The sequence below is a fragment of the Delphinus delphis genome, chromosome 6 (genome assembly GCF_949987515.2).
Source record: "Delphinus delphis chromosome 6, mDelDel1.2, whole genome shotgun sequence".
NCBI classification, from domain to species: domain Eukaryota; kingdom Metazoa; phylum Chordata; class Mammalia; order Artiodactyla; family Delphinidae; genus Delphinus; species Delphinus delphis.
Window position 1 is genome coordinate 35,705,181 of NC_082688.1, and position 19,285 is coordinate 35,724,465.

The following is a 19,285-nucleotide window of genomic DNA, read 5'->3' on the forward strand; positions in this document are numbered from 1 at the left end:
CAGGTCTGGACGTTTCCTGGACAGAATAATCCATTATTTTGTTACCAACACCCATTTTCCAGGTCTCTCATGGCTAAGCTCCTCTCTCCTTGGGTCCTAGGTATTATGAGACGGGGAGCATCAAGCCTGGGGTAATTGGAGGATCCAAACCAAAGGTTGCCACACCCAAAGTGGTGGAAAAAATCGCTGAGTATAAACGCCAAAATCCCACCATGTTTGCCTGGGAGATCAGGGACCGGCTGCTGGCGGAACGGGTGTGTGACAATGACACGGTGCCCAGCGTCAGTTCCATCAACAGGTGAGGGGCTGGTGCCTGTGGGAGGCTAGGGGTCTGGGTTGGGTGGGGATACTGGGGGCTCTGCATGTGCCTTTCCTGAAGATCCGGTCTCTCCTTTCACCAAGTCTCCATAGGGGTTATCAGACAGGAGGGATGCTAACAGGACTGAATGGATCGCTCTACCACCCTGTCTTCTCTCCAAAGTGGGCAGGCGTCCTAAGTCCAGGGAGAGGAGGCTATGCCAACACTCTGGCTGCTGCAGATTCTTCTGAGCCCAGAGTCATTTCCATCACTCCCTTCACCACTTGCCTCTGCATGTGAAGCACCACACAGTGAATTGTCCTGTTAGGCCTTCACAAATGTCACTTCCTTGCGAGCCCATCCTCAAGGTTGGCACTGGCCCACCTCAGGGCTTCCCAGGAGGAAAATCCCAGCCTCCAGTTTGCGCAGAGTTTGAGCTATTGAGTGCGGGGAACAGAGCCCGGACTTGCACTTGAGAGATTTTAGCTCCTGTGCCAGCTCTGCCACAAACTCAGTGTGACCTTGACAAAGCTATTCCTCTCTCTGAGAGCCCAGGACTTTGGTGGTGCTGATATGGGTCTGTGATTTCCAAGAGTGACATCCAGGATGCTAAGATGCTGTGGAGTTAGGGGGTTGCCCTCTCCCCAGTTGCCCCGAATCTCACCGGTGGGGAGAAAGATCCAGAGAAATACCATGAGTACTAGGCTGGGGATCTTCTTGAGAGCTCCTTCTTTTTTCCAGTCTGGTCCAGAGTGCATCCAACAGAGCTCTCAGAGCTTCAAAACTGAATTCCTGAAGGAAAGTTTTCTACCGTAGATGGTACTGTCTCAACTCCATTGAAACCCATAAAGTCAAGGATGAAGTTGTGAGATGACAGAAATGATTGATTGTTCTCTAAAACCCACAAAGAAAAGGGAAGCCAGCAGACTGAAAACCTGAACAGTTCCCATTTCTCCAAGGCCACGCCCTGCTCTTGTCAGTGCAGAGCCTGTCTGGGCATAGGGGATCCCTCACCCCCAGCAACTGAGGTGATCAGACCAGCTCCCCTTCTGGTCCTGACATTGTTCCTTCTGTGATGACTCAAATGCACAGAATCACTGTGTGATTTTCCGTGTTGGTGTTTGGAGTCCTGCTATTTCATAAAACATTAGCCTGTTTTTTGTTTCTTCTCTCAGCAAACCTTTACTTTGGCTCTGACATCCTTCAAGGTGCTACGAAGAGAGAGGGGAATCAGGCATATGGTCTCTTAGTCTCTGTTCTAGAGGGGCTCCTTGTCCAGGGAGGGACTCTGGCCTTCACTGAGAAGTCTGGACAGCCCACCATAGGTACAGAATTGCTGGAGACGTAGCAATTATTGTGGTGGGTTTGAGGGGCATCACTTCTGTTCTTTTCTGGCTTATGAGTGGCTTCATGTGCTTTCTGAGTCCCCTACTGCCAGCTCTTTGAAAGATTTCCATGACACAAAGCAACGTGACTTTTCTGCCTACCTGTGTCTCCAAAAGCCCTAACATGGAGTGAGGACTGCTCTGCTGAGATCAGTGAAGGAGTGGTCAGCCTGCTCTGCAGAGGAGCCTCTAGCAAACTGGTGGTCAGGCTCTGGAGGCCCCGAGATTTTTCAATCTAGGTTACACGTGTGGTTTGAAAGATACCTCAGGTTGCCCGTGGGGGTCACAAACCTTAATGCCAATATGGGGTCAGACAGATGATGCAACAAGGGAAGTGGCCCAGGCATAAGGCAACAGGGGAAGGTCGGTCTGTGGCAAACTAGGAACACAAGTTCTATTGAAGGGGTAGTTGCCTCTCAGCTGTAGCTGAAAGCTGCCAGGAATGTGGGCCTGGTGGCAGCCAGATATTTTTTCCATTCTTACACAGGAGCCAGAAACTAGGACTTGTGTGTGCATGTATTTGTACCTTTGTGTATATGAAATCTCTATATCTTTAAACAGTGACAACTAATGTCAGTGAGAAAATGCCTTTGCGGAACAAGCATAAATCACTTTCAGGGCCCCAACTTCTATCTTCTGTCATACAAGGAGAAAAACTGTTTTGTGATGAAGTTATTTTAATGTACTTTAGAAAAATAGAACTAGCACTTGAAACCAGTGAGTGTGAACTTTATGAACTATCCCTCTCATTTATGGTAAAGAACTAATATTGCTTTATAAAATAAGTCCAAGTCAAAAAGTAAGTGATTTGAAAGAAACATATGAAGCAAATAGAGCACAGTGATTACAGATGTGGTGAAAGCTATGAAGGGGGTACTTGAAAGAGTGTCCAGGGAAATCATGGCTCAACTGATGCTTTGTGCCCAGAGCCGTGCTGTGTGGAGGGTCAGACTGCTAGTTGCTGGGGCCATGGCTAGCCTCAGGGGCCTCCTGGGTGTCCCAGGCCATAACGGTGGCCCGGTGGCTCCACCAGCTGTACCTCTAAGGTGCTGCCACATCTGTGGTCTCCTACAGCCCTCAAAGCTTAACTCTCTCCTGTGACAGGTATAGAAACTAAGGCCCAGATGGGGAGTGCACAGGAACAATGATTTTGAGCTAGAGGTGGGAGTAGAGCCCAGGTTCCCTGATGGTACGAGAAGGGATGTTTCTTTCCACCACTCTCCAGTAGGACTCTGGCAGGACAGAACTGAAGATCTGTGAGGAGAGAGACAAGGAAGGGCAAACAGCCATCCCTACTGCATTCCCATTCCATTCCTGAGCCTCACAGCCTGTACGTTTTGCTGCCTGTCTGCAGGCTTCCTCTGTGATCTATAGCCCTTTCCTGTGCTCCTCTCTGGGGCTCCTCCTGGGAGCAGTCTCTGGTTCCTCACCACGTTCTTCAGTGAGAGCTCTTTGGTGTCTTTAGCAACAGACTGCGCAGTGCAAATAAACTAAGTGCGAAACAGTCTTGAGTTGCTGCATCCACCCCCCAACCCCGCACCCACAAAGCCTGAGCCATCCCAGCGCACAGTTTTATTTTCCATATAAAGATCCCACTGCATTCAAACAGATGCAGCTTCTAAATGACTGTCTTGCAAATGTTGTGTAAGAGGGTCCATAGCTCCCTCTCCCAGCCCCTGCTTCCCCGGGAGGCAACGTCTCACTATTCCAATACTTCAGACATCTAGGGAGGGAAGGGTGTCTGGATCTATAACTACTCTGGTGGCCACAGGGCCGTCTCCACCTTCCCCCCCAGAAATGTGTGCCTTCCTGCTGCCTTCTGGGGATCCTGCCTGGGAAACCATGACTGACATGGGGTGAAGCAACACTGAACCAGTTCTGCTAGGCTTGTGGGAGATTCCCTGGGACACAAAGCATCATGTTTATGTGGCTTCTTAAGGACAAATACATGCTGGGGTGTTGCACAATCTGCATGAAGGTTCTTGGAATCCAGCCAGCCTGAGACAGTTGGAGGTGACTGTCTTAGAGCTGACCCCAACGCCGGGTGGAACGGAGTCTTCCTTCTTCGTCTGTTCCAGTCCTGAGGCTCTAAACCAGGGGCCGAGTGACATTCCCAGCTTAGAGTGGCAGCTCTATTTAGTACCAACCAGTGGTTGTCCTGTGAGGATGCGGGGCCAGTATTCTGGGTGTTCTGATTTTTCAGGAGAAGCTAGAAATCCACGTATTTATGTAAACGCTACCAACTTACCAATACTGGCAACTAATTCAAATGAAAATAAATATACTGTGCAGGCCAAACAAAACTTGTCCAGGGATGGATGTGGCCTGGGGATGACCATTTGTAAACCCTGCTCTTCATCCTGACTTGGGCAACAAGCCTTCTGGGCTCGTTCATCCCTTCCCTCTTTCTTCTCCGCATCAGCGCAGGTGTGAGTGTCACCTGTGGATTCTCTCCCAGCTTGGCCTAGTTGGTCTCTTGGTTTCTGGATTCTTAACACAGCTGATGGCCCAGGATTCTTACTGTAGTATGGCAGTTTGATCAGTGAGGTAGACGTGGGTATTTCTTTCAGTCTTATAGCCCCATTTCTTTTTCTAAGGCCCCACGATTTTCCCTTTCAGTGGAATTTTGTATATGGTGTAGGGGAGGTGGTGGCTGGGGTGCGGGTGAGAAGACCTAGCCTTTCAAAGCAGCGGGGGTGATGTTGAAAAGGGATCCCTACAAATACCTGTAATGTCTAAAGTTCCTCGGACTTTGAATCTTCGGACTCTAGATGGATTTTGAATCCAAATAGGCTTTATGCCTCATACAGGCAGTATTTAGCAGAGGGACTGCTTCCTTTGAATGTGGCTCAAAGAAAAGTGCTCGGGCATGGGAGCTGACTTACTGTGGGAACTTGGGCAGGTCATCTGAGCACTCTGGGCTTTCGTTTCCTCATTTATAGGAATTCTTTGATTGCTGAGCTTCCTTCTCCATTGGACCATCTAGGATGATCCTATGGCATCCAAGGTCATGCTAACGCTCAGCGAAGTAAAGGTTGCACCTCTTAGCGCTGTCAATTAGCTCTGAATGTCTCTGGTTTAGAACTGGTCCAGAGCATGGCTCTTATTGTGATGAGTCCTGATGTTAATTTTTTAATTTTTAATTTTTTTAGAATTGTTATGATTCAATTATAGTCCTGTTCTTCCCACTCCCATTTCTTCTCAATGGAAAATGATGCTCTTTGTTCTTTGCTTGGCAGCTGCTACAAGCAGATGGGCAAAATTTCTATCTCTGGGGATGGGTTTGGAGGGTTCCCTAAGATTCAAGTCTTCCTTATAAAGGAAAGCCCCACTACAGCCTTAAAATAGGGTATGGGGTTGGCTACCTTCCCCTCCCCAGCTCCCAGGGGGATCCCATGTGTTTTTAAGGCGTTTGTGGAAAATATGAATCTTTAAAGGTTGAAGCTGGTCATTAATCTTTATGAAGATAACAGTGAAAATAACAACAGCTAACATTTATCGAGAATTTACTATGCAGCAGCCACTGTTCTACGTACTTAATTAATTTAATCCTTGTAATAACCCTATGAGGCGGGAATGATTCTTAGCTTCATTTTGCAGATGAAGAAATTGAGGTACAGAGGGGTAAGTAATTCACCCAACATTATACAGCTGGCAAATTGCAAAACTGGGATTCAAACGCTAGAAGCCCGGATCCGGAGCCTGTTCACGCCGCTGCAGCTGCCTGTCAATGCTTTATAAAAATTGATAATGTTTTACCAATGACTTATAAATATTTTTAAAGAAAAATAAGGAAAACATAATTTTCTTTGCTTACATAGAAAGTTAATGGCAAGACAATGCTTTGAAAAGTTAGGACTTTATACAGGACTTCAACAGGAAATAGTTACAATCTATTAATATTTTACCATATGTTTGTATGTACATAAACCATAATATAGATAAACTATATTTAAATCTGGCATATCTGTATATTCACACATCTAGCTATATCTCTGTAGACACACATACATGTATACAGAGAAGGTGACCCACACAAAAATCCAAAATTAGGTTAGATGCTAGCTTAATTCCAGGTAGTCAAAAAGACTGCCTCAATCCCAGGTCTTTGTTAATACGCTCCATGTTTTCTTAGTCAAAATAAATTATTTGAATATTGGAGAAAACAAACAAATGCTCAGTATATTTGAGGCAGCACATATGCTGACTCATCAGAAAATGGCAAAAGGCCCTATGCTGAGCTCAAGTGGCCATGGCTCCAGAGGGCCTGTGGCTAGGCTGTGGTGTGAACAGAAACATCCATTCCAGGCTATCAGCTGCGGATACTGAGCACCCTCGGTGCCCAGCACTGAGCTGTGAGATCACAGAGGTCAGGGGCCCCGGCCCAATGAAGTTCAGGAGACACTTCTGTTCTCCCTTTCCCTGTGCACAAGCAGTGCAGCTTGAAAAGAGCTTCCAGAAAGAATGGTCTGAAATGTGAAAAAGCTCCTTATATAATGCTGAGGGAAAAGAGCAGGACAGAAAACTGTATACATGGTTTAATCCTGATTTTGTTAAGAAGAAATGGATATTTCCAAATATGCACAGGAATGCTACCATAAAGGAAATATACCAAAATGTGTTTTTAGATGTCTTCTTTATACCTGTTGTCCAAATAGTCTACAATGAACACAAAGTACTTTCATAATTAGGAAAAACTCTAATAAATGTTATTTTAAAAGGTCATAGTTGGGGCTTCCCTGGTGGCGCAGTGGTTGAGAGTCAGCCTACCGATGCAGGGGACGCGGGATCGTGCCCCAGTCTGGGAAGATCCCACATGCCGCGAAGTGGCTGGGCCCGTGAGCCATGGCTGCTGGGCCTGCGCGTCCGGAGAAGGTCATAGTTGGAGACTGGAATAGAACTTTTCCAAAGAAATTGCACATTTTATTACCACCTATCCTTCTCCCAAGTGCCAGGGAAGGAACTTTCTTGCAGGCCCAAAAGGGACTTTTGGTCTGGCCCTGGTCAGCTGCTGTACGATGCATCGGGCTTGAGGTCTCATGGAGGCCTCACATGTTGTCCCAGCTGGAAAGTTACAAACTAAGCTTCTCAGAGCCCAAGTTTCTGCAGAAGGACATCAGAGCTGCCAGGTAGCAAGGGGAAGGCACTGCTGCTATTATCCTTTATATACAATGGACTTTTCCATAAGATTTTTTTTTTTTCCAAAAAGGATTTGATTACTTAAAGTAAGCAAAGATTGGTCTGTTCCAACTCCCTCATTGTACCAAGGCCTTCAATGGAATGGACTTGCCCAGGGTCACAATCCAGTTCATATTAGAACTGAAGCAAGGTCTCTGGAAAGACAGTCCAGGACAGCCCTGGGTCCCAGCCCCATAGAGCCTTCCACTGTTTTGTATAATTCAGGCTTCCTCTTAGCAAAGCCAAGCCAGGCCAGGCCTCTCCTGGCAGCACTTTAACCCTTTCTAGTTTTGTAGCAACATTCACATCCCTCCCCCTGCCCCCTTGATAATTTCTGATGGGCAGGGATGTTATTTTTCCTGTGGCTCTCTAAGGCAGAGAAACCAGAGTGTGAGAGCTGCCAGGGGACAGGGAGGTCACCTGGTTCAGTGCCTTCACTCCACAGATGGGAGGTTGAGGTCCAGGAAAGGGATGGAACTTTCTAACTCACTCAGTGAGTTCCTTATGGAGCTGAAGCTGCTCCAAGAATGGGATGCCTCTTTGTAATATTAACGCATCAATCTCTTCCTACAGAAGAGGCACTTGAGGGCCAGAGAGGGGTGCAAGTTACCCAAAGACACCCAGGGAGGTAGGGGCTGAGTTGGAACTAATCTATAATTCTTCCAAACCCCCAACTCGGGACCTGGGTTCATAATCCGCCTCCACTTCTGCCCCAGCTTGGCCCACGACCCAGCTGGATATGGGTTTCTGGCATCGCTAGTTGAGATCTCTTCTCCTCCATCATGGTAAATAGCCATTTATTTTTTTTCCCAACTGTTCACAGGATCATCCGGACAAAAGTACAGCAGCCGCCCAACCAGCCGGTCCCAGCTTCCAGTCACAGCATAGGTAAGAAGAACTTTTAAAAAAAATTTAAAAATCTAATGGGCTCCAAATACTCTAAAGAACTTTTAATCATTCTTATGGACAGATAATTCTGCATAAAACACTTCGGCACACGTACTAATGCGCCTTCTTTGTCATTCTCCAAGGGCTGAACCTGGTAAATGAATTTTATAAATACTGCTAAAAGGTTTTGAATTTTACTGATTATTATGATAAATAGCTTTCACCATGAGACAGAAAATTGAAATCTAAGCCAAAAAAAAAAAAAAATCCACTAATGGGGGTCTATAGAATGTCAGATAATTAAAGTAATAAATCAAGAAAGGGATACTTATTCATAACATTTTCTGCATCATTAGTCAGTAAGTAGTTTTGAATGTGTTTTTTTCTTCTATCAACCAGCCCTTCTACAATTCTTTGTGCACTTGCAGTCTTGAGTGAAGATGTGGCAAAACTTCCCAAACTTTCTTTCTCTCTCTCTCTTGCTTCGATCTCATGTGCTCCGTGAACTGTCAAGGGCTGCCAGTGGGGTTTCTGACACTCATGGGTGAAGTCTGAGAGTGACCATGACTCGTAAGGAGAAGAGTCATATTTCCTACTACCCAGGAGTTCAGAAGTTTCCCTTGCCTTCCCTTCCCTGCAAAGATCGTGAGATGAAAGTGACGTGTGTCTACACAAGGTGTATGATTTCTCCACTTTGGATAAAGGAAACACCTCTGGTTAGTTGGGGGAAAGCTTATTTTACTATAAGAAAGCGGGCCACCATTCAGCAAGCCTCTGACGGTTCTGGCTGCCACAGGCCCTGTCAATTCCACTTAATCACACCTTAATCACACAAAGATTGTGTACCCTTTGTTGCTCCTTCTTTGACTGAAAACTTGAACTCCCCATGGTGATGGGGGACAGGCAGAGGCCTGGCTTATAGTTCCAGCTTTGTCATTAAGTCAACCAGTGAACTGTGTTAAGCCCCTTCACCTCTGTGAGCCTCAGTTTCCCCATTTGTGGAGCAAGGGGCACAAACCCAGTGCTCTCTGAGGTCTCTGATTCTTCACGGTTGCTTCTTTGAATAAAGGTAAGACAGAATTCTTCTCTTCAATAAAATAATTCTTCATTTAGTAATCCATCCAAAAAGTGTTTGCTAAGCCCCTGCTATGCAGCCCGTGGTGGTGGAGACTAATGTTATAAGGAAGGTAGGACAAAATCCCGCTTCTCAAGGGCTTCTCGGTCTAATGGGGGAAAATAACAAGGAGAAGTCTGCAAAACACTGAGATTAGGCTCAAGAAGAAAGTACAGGGTGCTGTGGGAGCAGAAGGGAGGGAAAGATCAGCTTTGTTGAGCTGGAGTGGAGAGGGTTAAGGAGAGCTTTCTGGGGAAGTGTTTGTGGCTGGGATTTCATTTGCAGCTTTATTTCAGGTCACATAGCAAAGGAATATCAAACTTAGGGTAACTGATAATATTCTTTCAATTGGGTAAGAGGAATAACTACACTTGACAGTCAGCAGAATGCCTTATCTCAGAAATGTGTATAAAATCCATATCTTATTTGTGTACAGCCCCTTATAATTTATTAACTTACTGAGGAGTAAGGAAATGGAAGCTCTAGAGAGATGAAATAACTAGCCCAAGGTCACATGGCCAGTAAGAGGCGGAGCCAGAATTGAAACCTGAGTCTTTTGAGCCGGGTGATTACAAAATGTTGAAACACGTGTCATCCGCTCTGTCAGCAACGTGGTGAGCCTTGGTTATATGTGGTGGTTGTTTAAAGTACCGAATGACTGGTGAGATTCTTTCTTCCTCTGTTCTTTGCACCTTAACACAGAAAAGGTTGTGAGATTTGCATAAATCTATTTTGAGGAGCTTCATCTGGTGAAGGAAAAGAGAAGTTAACGATTTCTACTTCTGTGTCTCCTAAGGAAGATCTAAAATCAAACTCAAATATGAGAAGAAAGGCACTGCTCCCTTTAGGTCTGTAGGAGCAAGAGCTGGATGTGCTCCAAGGAAAGCAACAAACAGCTTCTCAACCAATCACCACCATTTCTAGTAATTTCCTACACTTTAGAGTCAAAAGCAGCTCCACCTGCCTCCAGCTAGTTATAGCCGAAGGAAATGTGTCTGAGATTGGTCTGTAGGTTTTAATGAACCAAGGAAGAATTCCCACAGCCCAGAAATGGAAATTCAGCTGCACAGCTTGAGAGGACCCTGATGACCGACAGGTCTCCCCCTTGGATTCTGGGGCCAGGAGTTAATGTGAAACTTGCACAAACCTCCCCTCCCCCATTCTTATTTTTAGGAACTTAGATACCTGGTCTCAGTCACAATAAGTCACCAACCCACATTTCTGGGCAGAAGAAATCTAGACTTTAAGTCAGTAGAACCAAGGCTGAGCCCTGGTGCTACGGCTTGTTAGCTAGATGACTTTGAGCCAATCACTTTGCTGTGTGGAGGCTCAGTTTCCTCACCTGATGAATGCGGATGAATAATAGCACTCTTGGTTATTGCAAGCATCAAATGAAAAGCGCTTTATGAATGTGAAGCATATTATTGTTTTTCATTATTCATTAGTGAGGAGCAGATTACTATAGGGGTTGACTTTAGTTCTTGGGTTCCAGTCACCACTCTGCATCTTATTAGCTGTGTGACTTTGGGCAAGTCACTTACCTTCTCTGAGCCTTGGTTCCCTTACCTCCCCAGTGACCTAACTTATAAGTTTGTTCTCAGAATTAAATGAGATGATGCCTGAATGCCTGGCACAGAGTAAGTTCTCAGAAAAAATTATCATTATTATAAATCAATATATATATAACATATAGTATATTAATATTATATAATTAATATAAAATATTAAAATCCAGGTAAAGTGGAAGGAGAAAAGACAGCGAGGAACTATAAAAAGACAGATAGTCTGCATTTGGTGCTTTGCTGGCTCTGTGTATGAGTGTGCAGATATTTATGTCTGCGTGGATGGATGGATTTGTAAGTAGGGAGTGAGCCTGACTGACGAGTAGGTCGTTTCTAGCACCGGCTGGTGGTGGGCCCCAGCTCCCCCGTTTCTCTGCTCCATCCGCCTGCTTCCTGCATCCTTGGACAGGCTGGGGTTTGAACTGGTGCCCGTGGTCCCTTCTGTAGTGTCAGTTCTCTTCGGGGCTGCTCTAATGGCCCAGGTTTGGCCGCTGCCCTGTGGCGAGTGTCCTCAGCACACACCTGCCCTGCCCCGCTCTCTCTCAGTCTCACCAGCCCCCTGTAGGGGGCGTGTCTTCGTATTGGCCCGAAGGCGGGGGCCGACCTTCCTCCTCCGCGGCACCGCCCCCCAGCCTCCCGCCGGGCCCTGACCGCCTTCTCCCTCTGTGCAGTGTCCACCGGCTCCGTGACGCAGGTGTCCTCGGTGAGCACGGACTCAGCCGGCTCCTCCTACTCTATCAGCGGCATCCTGGGCATCACGTCCCCCAGCGCCGACACCAACAAGCGCAAGAGAGACGAAGGTAGGAGACGCCGGCGCTGCCCGTCGGGGATGGGCCTGGTCGGATCTGTGGGATCTGTTTCCAGGCCTTCAGTCAGGGGCGGAAGCACAGACGCCCTCCGAGCACCCTTTACCTGCAGAGCGCTGGCGGCGTCTGGCCCAGCTCAGTCCCGTCCTGACCACGGGGAAGGGGCTGAGCCCTCCGGGAGAGGAAGAGGGCCCCGGCTGGGACTGGACTTCTCGCTGGCCTCCTCCCATCTTCACCCCTTTGGTGGGAAAGCCGGGCCTGGCAGAGTCCTTGGGGCCTGTGCTTTGCGGCCTCTTAGAAGCCCTTGCGTTTGCAGATGTGATGCCCAGAGGGCAGGGTGTGGAGGGTATGAGCACAGCAGCAGTGTCCCCCTTTTGGGGGGAGGCCTGGGGAGAGGGAGGGGCTGGGCAAAGTGAGAGGGGCACACATGAGGTGGCAGGGTCAGCGGGTGGGCTCTCCGAGGGTCTGAGCACACCTCTTTCAGAAGGCCTTCAGTGCGGTGATGGGGGGGCCGTTGAGGAAGTGAATAATCTTCTCCTCTCTGTCCTTGGGCCTGGAAGGAGGGAGTGCAGGGGGCCTCCCTGGGATTAAATAGATGACAATCTTCCCTGTTGGTTTTTCTCAACCCTCGGTGTGCCGCCTGGGCCTCGGGAGCTGGCCGCCTCTGTCCTGGACATGGGCCCACCTTAACCTGGGTCTCCTTTCCCTGGATAGGCTGCCAGCGGGCTGACATTAATGGGTTTGAGAGGAGAAATGACCCCTGGGAGTCTGTAAAACCTTTGTCAGGAAAGGAAAAAACAAACAAACAAAAAAAAACGGGCTATAGTCTAGGGGCTGAGAGCAGGGTGACAGAAATCTTGATTCAATTATTCTGTTCCTCAGCACAATTCCCTTTCTCAGCTCCCTGTAAAGGATGTATGTTCTCACGAGCACATGCCTAAGTACTTAAGACCTGTAACTAGAAAATTGAGTCGGCCCAGCGGTGGATTGGCCTGTGGTGTGTGGGCTCCAGGCCATGCAGGAGCTGGGCCCGTGGCCTATGTTTGGAGCTGTGGAGTACACGGGGGATGAGTCACGGCTTCTGGAACCTGCCTCACCTCTCCGCCCCCTCACCCCCCAACACTGGGAGCAGATGTGGGAAGTCTTTGACTCAGGGTTGCTGTACTGGGTACTGCAGGAGACAGTGGGCCTACCATCTCTGTTGGTTTATGGGGTTGATGGTGTCATCTTTTCTCCCCTTGTCACCTGGACTCCCAGCAGATGTGCCCAAGCTGGGGCCCACTGTGTTTGATCATGTGGAGGGGCGGGTATGTGAGGCTCCCTCAGAAGTTGAGGGATACAGGCAGAGAGTTTTGAAGAGAGAAAAACATTGACTTTGATGTTTACCGTCAAACACACAGGTCCTGAACTGGGGGGACTGTGTCACTGTGTTTGTTGAGTGCTCTGTTGGCTTTCGGCCTCTGATCAGTGGTCACTATTTAGCCTCTCAAGCTGCTTGAGAAGGTGTAAGAGTGGTCAGGATGTGAGTGTTGTTCATCTAGACTGCTCTGTGCTGGGCAGATCCTTCCTGGAGGCTGTGGCTCATTTGTGGTATTGATCTTTAAGAGGGACAGTGACAAATTAGGATGTGTCCAGGTGGGTATAACCCGGATGGAGAGGTATTTGGAGAATACCTCAAGGCTCTAGGGATGTTTTGGTACCAAGAAGAGGAGAATGAGAAGGACTGGATTGTTGCCTTCAAATATTTGGAAGGCTGACATGGAAGGCAAGAGGAATGAGACTTTGCTGTGTGGCCTCAAAGGCCAGTGTGTGGCAGATGCAGAATAGATTTCAGCTCAGAGTAAAAAATAACTTCGTAAATATGCAAGTGGTCTACAGCCAAAGGGGGCTGCCTCAGGAGGTAGTGAGTGCCTTGTCACTAGAGGTATGTTAGTAGAGCCTAGGTGGCCATTTGCTGGGCTGCTGTATAAGACTATCAAGAATCAGATGCAGAATTGGATGATCTTTGAGATCCTTTCAGTTTTGGAATTTACGATTGAGCCCTGATCCCCAGAAAGACTTGGGAGGTGATCCAGTCTGTGGTCTGGATTTGATGGTCCTGAAAGCTTACAGGATTGGGAAGATTGAGAGACTCAAGCAAAAAGCAGAGCCCCTGCCTGCCCCCCGCCCTGCATCACTGAGAGTGAATATGGCTGGGCAGAGAGGTGGGCAGAAGTGCCCTTGCTCACATCAGCAAACTACCTGGGAGCAGTACAGTGTGGTGCTCCCTACTGCCCTTTCCCATCCTCCCTCTATAGCTCCCTGCATCCTTGCATTGGCTTCAGGAGGAGTTGAAGAGGCAGAGATTGCCACCCCCTTTTTATAGGGGAGGAAACCAAGGCCCCAGGGAGTTCCATGATGTTGGCAAAGCCACAGGGCCGATATGGCCAGGTGGTGGAGTGGGGTGGGAAGGAGTGGAGAGAGCCCCTGAGGCCTCCGCTCCCTGGCATTGTCCAGCCACCTGCTGCTCCTCAGCCCCTCCAGAGAGATGCTTTGGAGGTGGAGCAGCCTGGGGCTGGGCAGAGCCTGGAGGGTTTCAAGCAGAAGGGCGTGGTCAGCAGGCTGGATGCTGCCAAGAGTGTGGTGAGAAAGTAAGAACCAGCCACTGGGGAAACACAGGGGAAATGCTGGTGCGCTGGATTCCGGCCCGTTGAGGCTGCAGACCATGGCACCATTTTCCTCAGGAGCCGTCAGCAGCCTGAGGCAAGGGCCATGGGGCAAGAGAGGCAGTAGAGGGCCAAGAGGAAGATGGCTGAGGGTCCCCATCCCCATTTTTCAGATGAGGTGACTGAGGTTCAGCAGGGTGGAGTTGCTTGCTCAGCTCTGGTTCACAGTCATCTTCCACTTGGACTTGGGTTTTACCCTGTGGGCATGGGCTCAGGGCAGGGGTGGGTGGTGGGAGAGTTCCGTCACAGAGGACCTGCCCTCTAGACCTTGCAGGCCGGTGGGCAAGATGGGCAACCCGAAGTCCCTCTGATGGGCAGTGTGTGGGGTGATGCTGTGCTGGGAGGATGACACCAGAGAGGGAGGGCAGGGCGGGCCAGGGAAGGGCCGACATTGACCAAAAGGATCTGGTAAGGGCTCTCATAGGAAGTGGCACTTTATAAAGGGAAAAATATTTTACACGGCTTGTTTTTAAACTTAAATGAATTAAAATCTAATAAAATGAAAATTTTAGTTCCTCAGTTGCACTAGGCACATTTCAAGGGCTCAGTAGCCACATGTGCCCAGTGGCTACTGTATTGGATAACATGGCTTGAATACAAATGCTTGGCACATAGTGGGTGCTCAATAAATGCTTCTCCGTAGAATGGGTCGGTCACGTGCCTGTAGAGGGTTCACAATTAGTGAGGATAATGGTGGTGGGGAGAGTCTCTAGTCTCCTCAACTAGAAGTGTTCCTCTTGGTAATTTTGGCTTCCGTGGAAAGCTCTATTTGAGTAAAGAGTTCTGTAGCAAAAACAAACAAGTTAGAACACTGTTAGACCAGTGGATTGCCAAGGGCCCTTGTAATCTAGAAATTCTAGGATTCTCCTTGGGACATGTGCCTCCAATACCAGCCTTGGGGATGTGGCCACTGTGCCCAAATCTCAGATGAACGGTTGAGGCAGCAGATAAGGTCCGTGCGGCCTCTGAGGGCAGAGCTGGGGCTGGTTAAAGGAAGCTACAGGGAGGAAGATCATGGCTCAGTGCAAGGAACAGCTTTCAGACAACACCCAGGCTGGGCCAAGGTTAGAAGCATTAGCTTAGAAAGGTAGTGAGCTCCCTGTCATTGGAGGTATGAGCAGGGGTGAGGGGCAGAAGAGTCAAAGAAGGCATTTTGGTTTAGACTCCACGACTTTTTTAAAAGTAAATTTATTTATTTATTTATTTATTTTTGGCTGTGTTGGGTTTTCATTGCGGCGCGCGGGCTTTCTCTAGTTGCGGTGAGTGGGGGCTACTCTTCCTTGCGGTGCGCTGGTTTCTCACTGCGGTAGCTTCTGTTGTGGAGCACAGGCTCTAGGCACGTGGGCTTCAGTAGTTGCAGCACGTGGGCTCAGTAGTTGTGGCTCGCGGGCTCTAGAGCACAGGCTCAGTAGTCGTGTTGCATGGGCTTAGTTGCCCCACGGCATGTGGGATCTTCCCAGACCAGGGCTCGAAGCCGTGTCCCCTGCATTGGCAGGTGGATTCTTAACCAGTGCACCACCTGGACTCCATGCTTTTTAGGCCTGTTACAATCTGGGGGACAAGTGCTTCTGTGACTGCCTGGCATCTGGAAGTGGTTCTGCCTAGTTGTTTTCCCTCCTGCTGCTTGACTCTGAGTCCGCCATCACGTGGGCTTGACTGGGCGGGGCCGCATCGCCTGTGTTTCTACCCTCAGCCTGGCCCCTGAACCCCAGAGGGCTCAGGAGGCTTGTGGATGGTGAGAGTCAGGCTGGGGTGCTGCCCAGGCATGAGAGGCAGCTTCGTCTCTTGATTGGACTGTCCTGTGAGGGTCTGTGGAGAAAGCTGTGGCATGGGTCTACAGTATCCTGCGGGGCTAGGGGGACAGAGCCCGGGCAGTGCCTCCCTCCCCGGAAGGCCCAGAGGAGGTCGTGGCGGGGCTGGACTTGGCGGAGCAGGCAGAACTGTGAATAGCGACCATGGGTGAAAGGGCAGCCCCAGGCCCTCTGTTCCTTTTTGGGCCTTTGATCTCTGGTGGGGCCTCCTTCCGCCATCTCCAGGGCCCCCATTCAGGTCCCCTTGACCTCCCCCTCCCTTCATCCCCCCAGTTTGAAAGGCCCTCAACACACCGAGGTCAGCCGAGTGCGAATGCCTTTCACTAGCTCAGAAGGCTGGCCAATCCAGCACCAGTGTGGAAGCTTCTTTGGGGGCAGTGGAGGGTACATTGCAGGTGGAATTTCTGGGCACTGGACTGCCCTCTGCCTGCAGAGGGCACAGGAAGGGGCCTGTCCTTTTCAAAAGATGCCAAGTCCAACAAGACCCTCATGGGGAAGTTTGGGGGGCATTTAGCGGGGGCTCCTGTCATGACTATGTCTATCCCTCTTTCTGGAGGTGCCTGTCTCCTCTCTGTCTTTGTGTCTCTCCCTGTGTCTTTTGTTTGGGGGTACATCTCATCCAGCGCCCTCTGCCTCTGTTTATGTGCTGTTTATCGAGACTTCCTCTGTGTCTGCTTCTGTCTGCTGTTCCAGGTTTCACTCTTTCTTTTTCTCATATTCACTCTCTTCTCTTTCTCTCTCTCTCATGTGCACTCCCCCACTCTCTCTCTTTTCTTGTATTGGCTCTTGCTCTCTCTCTTACTAGCTCCGCCCTCCCCTTCTCCCAGGCTGGGAGCCTCAGCTCAGCCCTGCGGACCTCCATGGGAGGCATTTTGGGGAGGGAAGGGGTTTCAGAAGTTCACAGACCATGCAGGGCCCCAGGGACCCTCTGACCTTGGGCAGGCCCTGGCCTTCCTCTCCTAGGACCCTCTTCTTTTACTGACACTCAGACTCTGTCTGTTGCTCCCGGACTCAGGACCGAAGGCACTGGAGCAGGAGATGCAGAGACTGCTCTCAGATTTCCCAGCAGGGACTGGGGTGTGTGGAAAAGCTCAGGATTCCTGAGTCAGGGGGGAGTTGTAGGCACCCTTGCGGCACCACCATTCCAGAGATCAGTGATCTCTGGAGACCCCCAAATAAGGTGAGGTGTTGAGGCAAGGACCCAGGCTCACAGGCCAGGGACCAGCTGGTTTGAGGACTCTGAGTGGTGAAATCTTTGGCAAGTTACTTAGTCTCTCGGAGTCTGCATTTTGCCATCGGAAAGTAGAGGGGGCACAAGTTTTGTGCGTTATTGTGAGGATAAAATGAAGTCGTTCTGGCAAAGGGTTTAGCTCCAGGGCCTGGTGGTCCTAAGTATTTAATAAATGGCCCCTGAAGGAGACCGGGGCTTGAGCGTGTGAGGCCGGTCCAGGCTGAGGGCTAGCAGGCTCCCGCTGCAGCTCTGTTTGGCAGCTGAAACTGGCTGATCCTCCCCTGCCCCCCTCCCTGACTTCCTGTTTGTAACAGTCAGCCTCTCTGGGCGCCAAGGCTGAACAACAGCGCCCCCAGGTGGCAGCTTCAAAGGGAAGGGCCCCTGGCTTTCCTTTGCTTCCTTTTCCTTCAGGACCTTCACTTCAACCCCTTGATGGAAGGATAAAAGGGTTAAGCCTCAGTTTTCCGTGAAGTGACATCTTGGGTACACAAGGTGGATGGAGGACAGAAGGCAGAATACTTGGACCTGGGAGGGCTGGGCCTCTAGGGGTTTGGGGTCACCAACTTGGTTTTCACCAGCCCTTGTCAGAGCTGGAAGGACCTTGCAGAGCATCTGGGATGTGTCACCTAGTCATTATTCAGATGGGAAAACAGGCTTGGAGAAAAGAAGGGGTCTGACCAGTAAAAATGACATTTCACATGGTAAAAACCCAGAAAACCTAGAGGGACAGACAGACTCCTCAGAACATCCTTGATATCCTACTGCCATTTGACAGGCCAAATCTTAGTTTCTTACCTCCCCTCCTTTCCTCCATTCTCCTCGGCCCATCTGCTGCCCCCACTGTTGAAAGCTATGAGCAACCCTGACCTGACCCCATCAGCCTATCACCCCTGGGCCTCAACTCTTGACAATGAGCCCTGACCTTCCCTCCTTGGCCTCCCGTTCCTCTTCCCCATCCCTTCTGTGCTTCCGGCCCCCGCATAGTCTCTGAGCTCTCCTGTCTCTGGGCCATTATCCAGGCAAAGCCCTCCACCTGGAATGCTGTCCTTGAGGCTGGTCTGTTGACCTGGCCTGGTTTCCAGAGCCAGTCCACTCCCTGGGGGATTTTCAGTGTTGAGCCATTGGTCCCTCCTGACTGGCTGGGGCCCTTGGCTTCATCCCGGGCCAGCATGGAGCTTTGGAGACCAGACAGACTCTGCAGAGAGAAGGAAATGACCACCACTTTGTCTTGGTCTCTCCTGGGGCTTCAGCAGGGCAGGTCCCCTCCCTGCCCTCCACAAGGTGTCCCCTGAATGTACCCTCAGGCTGGACATGTAGGGGGCCCTTCCCTGAGTGTTTTTCTTTGTTGGGGCAGGGGCCCAGACCAGCATGCTTGCTCAGAGGGCATCACTTTGAATCTGATTGCCAGCCTTCTCGTCATGCTTTACTTGGCTTGTCCTGTATTTAAAATGATTTTGAGTTAGTTACCAACATTTAAAAATAAGATTTCCTATCTGGATGTCTAGCCTTTCTTGGAAAAAAAAAAATCAGATCTTGTGACACTGGGCAGGCTTTCCTACACGGCAGCAATCGTCCGGGGCTGCTGGGCCTGTGATCCTCCGGGTGCTCTGTACTCACCTTGTTCACGGCGTTTGTGCTCTAATTTTCTCTACCTGAATGCCTTTGAGCTTCTGGAATCCTAGTATGGACTCTGAAGAACACGTCTGGTTGAGTCCAGCCTGTGGCAGCTAAAGCCTATGGGAGGCAGGGCCCTGATCGAGCTGGGTGGGGCTGTGTTTGTGTGTGTATGTGTGTGTGCATGTGCGCGCGTGCGCGTGCATGCGGTCAGGGAACTGGGCAGTCAGGCTCTCAGGCCGGAGGTAGGTGAGGGAGGGAAGGCAGTAGGGCAGGGCCAAGCAGCCCCACCCCTTGGCAGCCCAGAAGAACAGTGAGACGGGGGTCATTCAGTTCACACCTGCCAGATGGGTAGTCCAGGCACGGGGGCGCTTAGTGGCAGTGATGCTAGGGACCCATCTCCCAGCCTGGCTGGCCACTCTCCCGTCCTTCCGGTTTTGCAGTCATTGGCACCTCAGCCAGGCAGACAAGTGTCCGAGGCTTCCTTGGTAAAGCAGGGGACTTGAGGCCAGGTGGTCAATCAGAGGGGCTCCTTGGGCCTTTCCCTGGTGCCTAGGGTCTGTCCCTTGGGTGGGGGGTCAGGTTTCGGTTCCTCCTGGCCCCTAGGTCCCTGAGTTTCACTTTGATTCAGTCACTGAGAGCCCTCGTGAGAGCCAACACCCCGCCCCCACCCCTGTTGTTTGCACACCTGCT

The 19,285-nt window shown here is 49.9% G+C and overlaps 1 protein-coding gene across 1 annotated transcript in view; it reads left to right on the forward strand.

Moving 5' to 3' along the window:
* Window positions 1-212: 212 nt before the first annotated feature.
* The window catches only part of PAX5 (paired box 5), a 165,481-nt gene continuing 146,408 nt past the window's right edge, over window positions 213-19,285 (forward strand). The window contains exons 1-3 of the mRNA XM_060013382.2: window positions 213-298; window positions 7,685-7,749; window positions 11,097-11,225. Of these exons, the coding sequence (XP_059869365.2) occupies window positions 213-298; window positions 7,685-7,749; window positions 11,097-11,225 (280 nt within the window). The remainder of the gene's footprint in view (window positions 299-7,684; window positions 7,750-11,096; window positions 11,226-19,285) is intronic.